At 40.6% G+C, this 9,895-nt stretch overlaps 1 protein-coding gene and 1 long non-coding RNA gene across 2 annotated transcripts; both read left to right on the top strand.

The window, feature by feature from the left end:
- Positions 1 to 192: 192 nt before the first annotated feature.
- jagn1b (jagunal homolog 1b) lies at positions 193 to 2,830 on the top strand. The gene is made up of 4 exons (XM_030410231.1): positions 193 to 350; positions 942 to 1,039; positions 1,500 to 1,572; positions 2,267 to 2,830. Exons 2-4 carry the CDS (start codon positions 951 to 953, stop codon positions 2,654 to 2,656), a joined length of 552 nt encoding a protein of 183 aa, XP_030266091.1. The 5' UTR covers positions 193 to 350; positions 942 to 950; the 3' UTR covers positions 2,657 to 2,830.
- A 3,782-nt stretch (positions 2,831 to 6,612) lies between these two features.
- Positions 6,613 to 9,447, top strand: LOC115577250 (uncharacterized). The gene is made up of 3 exons (XR_003983056.1): positions 6,613 to 6,659; positions 9,166 to 9,244; positions 9,399 to 9,447. It is a non-coding gene; the product is annotated as an uncharacterized LOC115577250 (long non-coding RNA).
- Positions 9,448 to 9,895: the final 448 nt, after the last annotated feature.

A 9,895-nucleotide genomic window follows, 5' to 3' on the forward strand; every position in this document is an offset into this window, starting at 1 on the left:
TGAACATTACTAAATCAAAACATGTGTTGCCTTTAATTTAGGCTCACATCTGCCTCATCACCTCTACTGTAAAATTCTCAGTGATCAGACGCCTGAGATTCAAATGTTTTGTATGAAAATAACCTGCTTTATGATGCATTTGCATTTCAGCAACACACTGCTTTTGTGTCAATGTTTGTTTTGTCAATAAAGCTCTTTTGAATTGAGTTGAGGCCGTTCGACCAATCAGAGTTGGAGGCGTCACACTTCCGGTCTCTCTCTCGAATGGACCCAGTCAGCTAGCAGCTCTCTCTGTGTGTCCGCCAACATACTGACGGTTTAATGCTTCGTGTGAGCAGCAGATAAATAAAGTAAGTGCTGTCATTCATCTGTTACATGTTTTCACCGGCTGTCTGGATACTTCGCATGTCGCTCAAGCGACAGTAACCGAACACTGCTGTCCGTGTAGCTAACTAACAGCTAGCAAGCATTAGCTTGTTAGCTCAGCTGTCTTGTGCCGTAAACAAACCGTTCAAGTGAAGAATGATGGCACTCGGAGTGAAATGAAGCGTTTACGTGCACATTTGGACTCACATAATGTTAAATTGAGGGGCAAGAACGCTTCAAATCAAGGCATCTGTCAAGCGTTTTCCATGCTAACTTAGCAACGCTAGCAAATGAGCATTTATTGAAAGTAACTCAGCATTCAGTCTGCAGTTACTCAGGTACAAATTAAACTCTTTTGTGTCAAACTTTCAAACAACTAGTGACGAAATGAACCCAGGTTTGATTGAGGCAAGGACTTTCGATTTAAACATAAAGAAACAAACACAGAACTAGGTAATAGTACGACTATAAGTTTATAATTGGGACAGTTGATTCTCTTCACTTTTTTAAACCCAATCAACCACCTCTTTGACTGAACATGTAACATTTGTGTTAAACTTGTGTTTTGCTTTCAGATTCCCACTATGGCTTCTCGAGCGGGTCCGAGAGCGACGGGCACAGACGGCAGCGACTTCCAGCACCGGGAGCGGGTCGCTTCACACTACCAGATGAGGTCCGTTCTTTTTGCCGTTACAGTCTCAGAGGGAAGTCAGACTCATTAGTCTGCAACTAACAGTTTCAGAGAGCCCTAATTGACATCGTTAGATTGCTCCTTTTGTATCCTAACCTAGAAAAACATTTTTCACCACATCGCAGCTTGACCAGTTGTCAGCTCATTTAAAGGTTTCCATCAACTAGTTGTTGCTACCTTTTTAGAAATAAAAGTTTCATAAAAGTGAAATGCAGATGAATATAGGAGTGTTTGTCCTTAGATTTAGCATGTAGTGCTAGTACCTGTCTTATATCCATCAAATAAAAACACACTGTTTGTTTCAGTTGAGTTTTTGAGCCAAAATGTGCAGTTTGTACACCATTTATGGATCAAATGAGAAGACTGGTCTTCGCATTTGATTCATAAACATTGTAGCATTTAAGAGTTGATGTGTTTAACCACCATGTCTCGTGTGCTGCAGTGTTGCCTTGAAGTCTGAAATCCGTAAACTCAACGTCGTCCACCTGCTGATCTGGGTGCTGATGGCAGCACAGGTAAATATTTGCAACTCAGCCTGTTCTGGAGTAAAAACACTCTTTATATAGTGAGGCATGTATTATTGTGAACTAGAGGTCACAGCTGACAAAGCACATGCAGTCAAATGAAGTTTATTGTTGTCTGGTGTAAAAACACAACATTTGAGACAAACACATGTAGGAAAAGTCATTAAAACAAATGAAGACTTCTAGTGAAATGGCAGGTTTTCTCTTAGCATTACAAGTACAAAAAAAACTGCCATACCCATTAAACAAAACTAACATTTAAACATGTTTAAAATGTAGAATATGACTAGAAGATAACAGCCTTCACAATAAAATGGAGTTCAGCTGTATGAACCCCTCGTATTCCATGTGAACTATGAAGATGACCATTTATTTGAAAAAAGCCGAAGGGCCTCAACTCAAGAGCTTTATTGACAAAACAAACATTGACACAAGACAAAGTTGGAGTTTACTGTTAAACAGGAATAAGCAGATAACTCAGTTCCTCATTACAGGATGTTTACAAATGCATCACCTGTTCTCACCAGTGAGTCCTTCAGGCCTCATCAGCAGTTCCTGGTCCCGGGGTCCTAAAACTTCTGAAACAAATGCATACAGAATCAGACACTACAGGCTTTAGAAATTGACACAAACCTTCAAACAGTTTATTCTTTACTTGTTGTGACTGTTGTTTTTTCATTCTCAGGTGACAGTCAGCCAGCTGAGCCTGGTGTCCCACAAGGTGGTGGCCTCTCCCTACCAGTGGGAGTACCCTTACCTGCTCAGCATCATCCCCACAGTCTTCTGCTTCTTGGCGCTGCCGCGCAACAACATCAGCTACCTGGTTATCTCCATGATCAGCTCAGGGCTCGTCTGCATCGCCCCGCTGATCTACGGCTCCATGGAGATGTTCCCGGTGGCGCAGCAGCTCTATCGGCACGGCAAAGCCTACCGCTTCATCTTCGGCTTCTCCGCTGTTTCGGTCATGTACCTGGTGATCGTCATTGCTGTGCAGGTGCACGCCTGGCAGATCTATTACAGCAAGAAGCTGCTGGACCAGTGGTTCACCAGCACACAGGACAAGAAGAAGAAATAAACTCATCTGAGGTTCTCTGTGAGGACAAAGAGGAGCAACTCCCAAAATTGTCATCTTTTTCTATATTTATATTAAAATTGTCCCTGGACTGCTGCCATCCATCTGTACATTAATCATTTAAAACTGTAACATGTAAGTTGATGTTTTGGAAACATTAAATACATTTAAATAAGACTGGATCGTCTGTCAGCCTGTGAGGCATATATCATTGTGAAATAAAAGTCTCATGCAGTCAAACATGGTTTAAAGATAGAGTTGACTGTCCAGCTTGTGTGGAAAAGACAACTCGTGAATATATAATCTGGAGGCGAGTTAGGCATCAGGAAGATGCAAAGACAACGAGGAACTAAGCTATGAAGGAATTATTCTGATGTAAGGTCTCAAATAAGAAAATCAGATTTTTTTCTAAGAAATCTTGTAAAGAACGATCGGCTGACTTCAGCTCTCCTCAATAACGTTTGGCAGTGCAGACAAACTAACCCACCATAGATGATCTATTAGAATCAAAAATTCAGGATTTTAGATTCTGTTCAGTTATTTTATTGAAGATGGAGCATGATGATTTGGAAACAGTTCAGTAGGTTTCCTATAAAAACAAACAAATGTTTAGTAACAAACTCAGACTGTTGACTTTCAAAGGAAATTCATGATGGTAAATTATGGTTTGATTTAACCAAAGTTCTCTTTAGCAGCATCATAAGTGACAGTCAACCATGATTATCATTAAATAGAGCAACATGTGATCCAGAACCCAACAGCAGCTCCCAGAATGTGTCCAAACCTAAAGTAGCATCACGTCAACCAACACCAAGTCATGACATCACTCACCTGAGCAGGTACGCACGCCAGACTGAGGAACAAAAGACTGGCTGTGTGGCAGCAGCTCAACTTTATAGGCTACAGGTGGCTTGATTGGCTGCACATCCCCCAAATGTACCATTTCTCTGTGTGTGGGAGGTTTGATTATCTTTGAACAAATCTAGCTCCTCATTTTGGACACTTTGCTTCAATCAATCAAAGCTTTATTGTCATTTAGTTGTACCGACAAGAGTAGTACAACCAAAATGAGATCATGTCTCTCCAGGATCAACAACACAAACACAATAAACACTTACAGTCAGTTTTGAATGCTGCTGTCCACCAAAAGGTTTCCATCTTTTAGAAACAGGTGAGCATCATCAAAGATTGTATAGTCTTAGGGTTGTCTTTCACCGAAAAGGTGGGGGAAGGTGGAAACCTTTTAGAGACACCTGGTTTCCACCTTTGGGAGCAGAGAACCACTAGAAGCAGAATTTAAGATCGACGGCTGAAATGATGTTTTCATGCTTGTTACACTGCTGCCTTCAGACTGTGAGGTTTTGGGTTAAATCTTCTGATAATCTTTATGTTGTAAAATCCAAATTATTGCTCTCCTGCACATTTATTCATGTTATATATACTGTGAAGTGAGTTTATTGTGTAGTGAAATAGCTCAGTAAGATGAGATGCTGCTGCTCTTCTTCTGAGCTTCAGGGTTTGAATCCCAGCAGGGTGTTTTGAGCTCAGAAGGAGTGAAAACTTCTGAGAGACTCATTGGTTGTTGTGTCCTGTTAGCTCAGCAGGTGAAACCAGAGATGGAGGTTGTGGGTTCAAGTCTAGATTGAGATTCATTTGAGTCGAATCTGACAGAAACTAAGTCTATCAGTCAGATCCAGTAGTGCAGGCTGATAGAGGCCTGATCAGCAGTTCTGATGGTTGTAGGTTCAATCCCTGGGTAGTTCAGATGATTTTCAAACCTGACGTCCACAAAATTAAAAAGGGGACAAACTTATTCAGGCCCACATCTGTTTGTTGAGTATAATAGGGGTAGAAATACCCACAATCCTTTGCTGCAGTAAATAAAGAGCTGCCACACAGTTAAAGTCGTCAGTACAACAGCACAACTTAAGTATGAATGTATTGATTTGTTATTGGATCAGCACACAGAAGAAGTTTCTCCTCTGCTAAAGCAGCTGAATATAAAACTCTACTTGTATCATCATCATGTTGTCTCTGTCAGTGCGCTGGACGGAAGTCATTGAGTACTTTTACTACAATTAGTCATCAAATGAATTTCTGTGTTTGTAAAAATCTTCCAATATTTGTCCAAGTGAAATTGCAAATAATTAATACACCAGCATGTTACAAGTCACATCAACATCAGGAGGCGAAGAGGGAGAGAAAACTCCCAGACTTCCTTATGAAATCTCTCCATTTAGTGAGTTTTTGAGTTAGGAGACACTTTATAAACTCAGTGAAGCTGTTTGTGACTGATTCTTCATTATTTGGGCCTGCTTGTAAATTCGGCATGTGTTCAGCTCGTTGTGAGTGGTGCTGCAGCCCCCTCACCCTAAATTTCCACTGGATATGTGTCCGCTGCGTTGCGGCTCCGATCCGGTTTTAAGCGCAGTACGATAGACAGCTGGACGAGGCAGAGGAGTTCCCGTGATAATCACATAATCACTCACGACCGCAGTTATAGGTCTGTGTTATTAAAAACAACAACATGAAGTGTTCCCAACCGTAAGATCAGCAGAAGAGCTTGTGTTTGTCTCTTTTGTGAGTTTTGTGTGCTGGCGTCAACACGGAGTGTTTTATTTTGAAAGGTAACCGGGTGCTGTTTGTTATTTTAGCGCTTGACTTCCTGTCTGCTCGGTGCTAAATAAAGCTGATTTGCTGGGTCGTGCTCCGGCATCCGCCAGATGTAGGAGTCCTGCCTATCTGTGCCGGAGGGCTCCGGACTGCCGGTGCTGGGACGGAGCGGATACGCAGCGCAGCGGACCTGGTGGAGATTGACACATTGACTAGAAGGTAATGTAACGAATCTGACATGTTCGACTCGCTAACACAAGCTCTACTGTTCATTGTTACACCGGAAACAGCACAAAAAGTGAAGTTCGTTGTTTATTTCTCCAAACTCACAAGTTTAAATCTGGGAGCGTCCGGACACACCCGCCTATTTGTGTCTGGTGCACTAAACGCGGCTGGAGAGCAGCTGTTGGTGTCGGTGAATAATCTGTGGTTGTATTTACAGTCCAGGACTGATGAGGAGGCAGTAAGAGGACATCCAGGAGTCTGAAGGTTTATTTAATTAATACAAATATAACTTCATCACTGAGCAGCAGTCAGCAGGAACACGTCGGCTCTCAGTGTTAGTACTTAAAGTGCCCGTTACGTTACTTGAGTATTGAGTAGTACTATGAGCAATTTCTGCCTCTTGGTTAAATCAACTTGTCAGTATTTGTTTTTAATCAGTTATTTAACACTCCAAGCTCCACAGACAGTCTCCACGGTCATGTACAGAAGGACAGTGACTGTTTTTATACCCTTTAAAATGTAATAATATTTAGTGGAAATGACAAAACTAAAATTCAAAGTAAATATTATAAGACATGTATTGAGAGATTGTCCTCTGGTATTACTTCGTGACAAAAGTCTTTTATTTTGAAATAAAACTCACACTGATGACATCACTCTCCTTCCTGCAGATCAGTGAAGACAGGTCCTGGATCAGTCCACTGTCTCTTTTCTGTCAGAAGACATTTTCACATTTGTCTCCAGATTTCACGTCACTGCTGTGAGCGCCTTTATCAGTAGAGAACAGTAAAAAACAGAATACAAATGATTTAATGACATGATTTAGTTTTGGTTTGATGTCCTGTAGCAGCCATTTAGTGAAATATGTATTAATAGAGTCAGTGAGTTCTGGAATAATGTGCTCTGAGTTTAAATGTTAGAAGAGGAAGTCGACTTTCAGACATTTTGTCCTTCAAGAGTGTTTCTGACCCAAAGGCTGATTTCAGTTGATGTGCAGATGAATGATTTGTGTTTCCTCTCCAGATGAAAGTGTGTGTGAGTTGAGCAGCATGAATCAGTGTGAGGACAGAGAGGAGGGAGGCCCTCCCTCTAACACCACTGGACCTGGACCTGAACCTGAACCTGGACCTGAGCCCAGCTGTGTGTCCTTCAAGAGTGACCAGTCAAAGTAATTTTATATTGAATTTAAACAAGAACTTTCCTCAGACAGACAGTGAGTTGTTGTCATGTTGCTCTCTGTTGAAGTTTGTCCTCATTAAATCCAGTCTGACCAGTTGTCCTGATGGTCTTCATGTTCTCAGAGTGATGATGGAGGTCAGAGCAGGATTAGTATTAAAGGACAGGTTTCTTCATGTCCATTTCTAAACAACTCTGACAGGACAGTGTTCCTCCTGTGGACAAACAGCAGTGACTCACCTGCTGCTGAGGAGAGGAAGGGCTGCGTGTTATATCTGACGTTACAAGGGCCCGACCCATCCGGACCTCGTAGGGCCGGTACCTAAACCCATATGAAAGAGTAAAAAACTCTGATAACTGATACATCGGCCGATTAGATATATAGAAACAAATAACTTCTTTTCTGATCTCTTACATATAGTTCTAACACTTGAGGCAAAGAGATGAACTGAAGACAGAACATTTGACTATTTTACAATATTTATTAAATATGCAAAAAATATAAAGTTTTACAAATACATCTAAAGTTACGTGGAATACTTTAAAACTCAGATGTTTCAAAGACACAACTTGAAGTGTTCTTACTGCAAGTTGTGTCTACATGAATATAGCTTATGTTTACAAATGTTGAATTTATCAGTATCTTTATATTTGTGTTGTTAATCAACCAAAAGCAACACACAAAATAGTCAATAAATGACTTTCGGGTCACACAAAACAGACAAATCCAATATCAAATGTAATTTGATGGTCGGTTTCAAATTTATTGCAAAAATAATATAAACGAAAACAAAAAGACATAATGAATCATATTTTCATTCTCCAACGTTGGAATCTAGATTGAATACAAGTTTATTCCGACTCTTCACCAGTTTGCACTGGACAGTTAGCATCCAGCTAGCTTGTGTTAGCTGTGTGTTGCTGTCCACAGTATTAAACAGGTCAAGAGCTGGAGGGAATAAACCAGACAAGCTGCTGAACCAACCCAGTTAACTGACTGACTGTTGATTTACAGTGGGATCAGCAGTACGACCAACACTGTGATGTCAGAGGAAACCATCTGATTCAATGATATCATCAACACTTTAACTCAAAGGATCTTCAGCTTAGTGTTGTCACGATACCGAAATTATGACTTCGGTACGATGCCTGCCTGAAAGATATCTCGATACCGATACTAAAACGATACCGCAGCGGAAAACTAAAACATCATCAAAAGTAATGAAATAATATTAGATGACAGAATGTGGAACTTTAAATTATGTTTTTCTTTTTATTGATAAAACACTTAAAAAAGTGAAAATAAAAACGTCTATTTTGTAAAAACTGCTGAGCTTTACAGTTAATTAACCTGTTAGAACAACACTGAAATGATTATGCAGCTGTTTAACTTTGCTGCCAATGTGGTTACAAGCATCTCTTTATCCAAGAAGACAAGTGTCTTCTCATTTTGTTCATTTGTCATGTTTGCTCTCAGAGATTATGAAATAACCTGATTTTCCATTAAAAGCTCAGTGCTTGTAGTAGAAAAAAAGTGAACAGCACGTTAACTACAATTTTGTTCAGCATAAAAATAATTAACATAAATGACATTAACTGTAAATCTGGCAATTCATAAAATAAGATAATACTTGATTCATCCCGCAAAGGAGAAATTTGCAATTTGCATTTCATGTTGATAAAGTTCAAACCCTGGATTATCAGCCTGCAAACAACATCAGTGCGCTAAAGTACAACACAAATGGCCCAGACCTGGTGGAGGTCTGTGCTCTAATCAGATAATTTTATAATTTATAATATTTTCACAATATAAATTACAATATATATTATAGATTATTAACAAAAATGTACAAGATATGATTATATTACTGGTACTCATTGTCTTAAAATAGATCATTTATAAGTGGTGTTGTTGATCAGCATACTTGTGAACACCAGCGCATGTTCTGGTGAAGTTCATGTTACCAGTGTGAACGTTGTGTTTGCATACAGAGATGTGGGGAACCACATCGGACTGTTAAACAGTTAGCTTTAATCCTGGACGTGTTGGCTCTTATGGATTTAAACATCGTTTACAGACGGCCTTTGTGGTGTCTGTGGGCTTGCCCTTACTGTCGGCAACGTAAGCTAAATATTTCCAGATTTGCTCCGTGCGTCTGCTTCTTCAACAAGCCTAGGACGGTCAGCAGGAGCACTCATGCCACTTTCAGCCATGTCTTTTTCGCTCTGCTCCATGACTGTCTGTCCCTGTGAAACCACGCCCACTCTGTCTGCAGACAGTGAGGAAGCAGAGAGAAGCTGCACACAGACACGCTGCCCCGCTGTCGCTAAAAGTTCATAAAGTGCTGATACTGATAAAAAGTGAAAAAGTATTGTTTTAATGGCTGGGTACCGTGGTACCTTTCTAGTATCGGTTTACCGTGCAACACTACTTAAGCTTGTGTTTGTTTCTCAGTGGACAGACACAATGTGACTGATTCTTCATGATTCCTCCACAGACTCGACCAGGAGAGCTCAGAGGTTCCCAGTGGTCTGTCTGTCCAGCAACATCAGACACACCTGGACTCCATATTTATGGTCTGTACATGAACAACAACTACTTTTACATCCAGTCTGTTCACAACAATCTTGATGCTGCACTTTACAGACCAGTGGTGAATCTGTCCAACATGGATCTGATGTTTGGCTCCATGATGTTAAATGTTGTCATTCACATAATGTTATGTTTCAGCTGCTGGAGGAGAACATTGTCACTTTTGTGAAGAACGAGCTGGAGAAGATCCAGAAGGTTCTGAGTTCAGATTACCCAGAATGCTCAGAGAGTCAGAGGGAGGATAAGGAGTTGTTGGACGGTGAGGATGAAGAGCAGAGGTGGAGCAGCAGAGAGGCATTTCTGAAGATCACACTTCACTTCCTGAGGAGAATGATGCAGGAAGAGCTGGCTGAACGTCTGCAGAACAGTAAGAGGATTTCTCTTAAGATTTAACATGATGGATCGATGAGACACTTTGTAATGTCTCAACAGATGGAGGAAAAAGATGGCAAACATATGTATATGTGCTAAAATAGGGTAAGGATAAGGATCTTTGTAAATAAATTGATCTTTTTTGTTGTATGTTCATTTAGAACTTCTTGCTGCAGTTTGTCGGCGTAATCTCAAATCTAACCTTCAGAAGAAGTTCCAGTGTGTGTTTGAGGGGATCGCTAAAGCAGGAAACCCAACCCTTC

This window comes from Sparus aurata, chromosome 24, assembly GCF_900880675.1.
Source record: "Sparus aurata chromosome 24, fSpaAur1.1, whole genome shotgun sequence".
In the NCBI taxonomy this organism is placed as follows: domain Eukaryota; kingdom Metazoa; phylum Chordata; class Actinopteri; order Spariformes; family Sparidae; genus Sparus; species Sparus aurata.

Coding starts and splice junctions, on each gene's coding strand:
- jagn1b (XM_030410231.1), top strand. CDS start 951: ATGGCTTCTCGAGCGGGTCCGAGAGCGACGGGCACAGACGGCAGCGAC. Junction 1,040..1,499: donor GCTTCACACTACCAGATGAG/GTCCGTTCTTTT, acceptor CGTGTGCTGCAG/TGTTGCCTTGAAGTCTGAAA. Junction 1,573..2,266: donor GGGTGCTGATGGCAGCACAG/GTAAATATTTGC, acceptor TTTCATTCTCAG/GTGACAGTCAGCCAGCTGAG.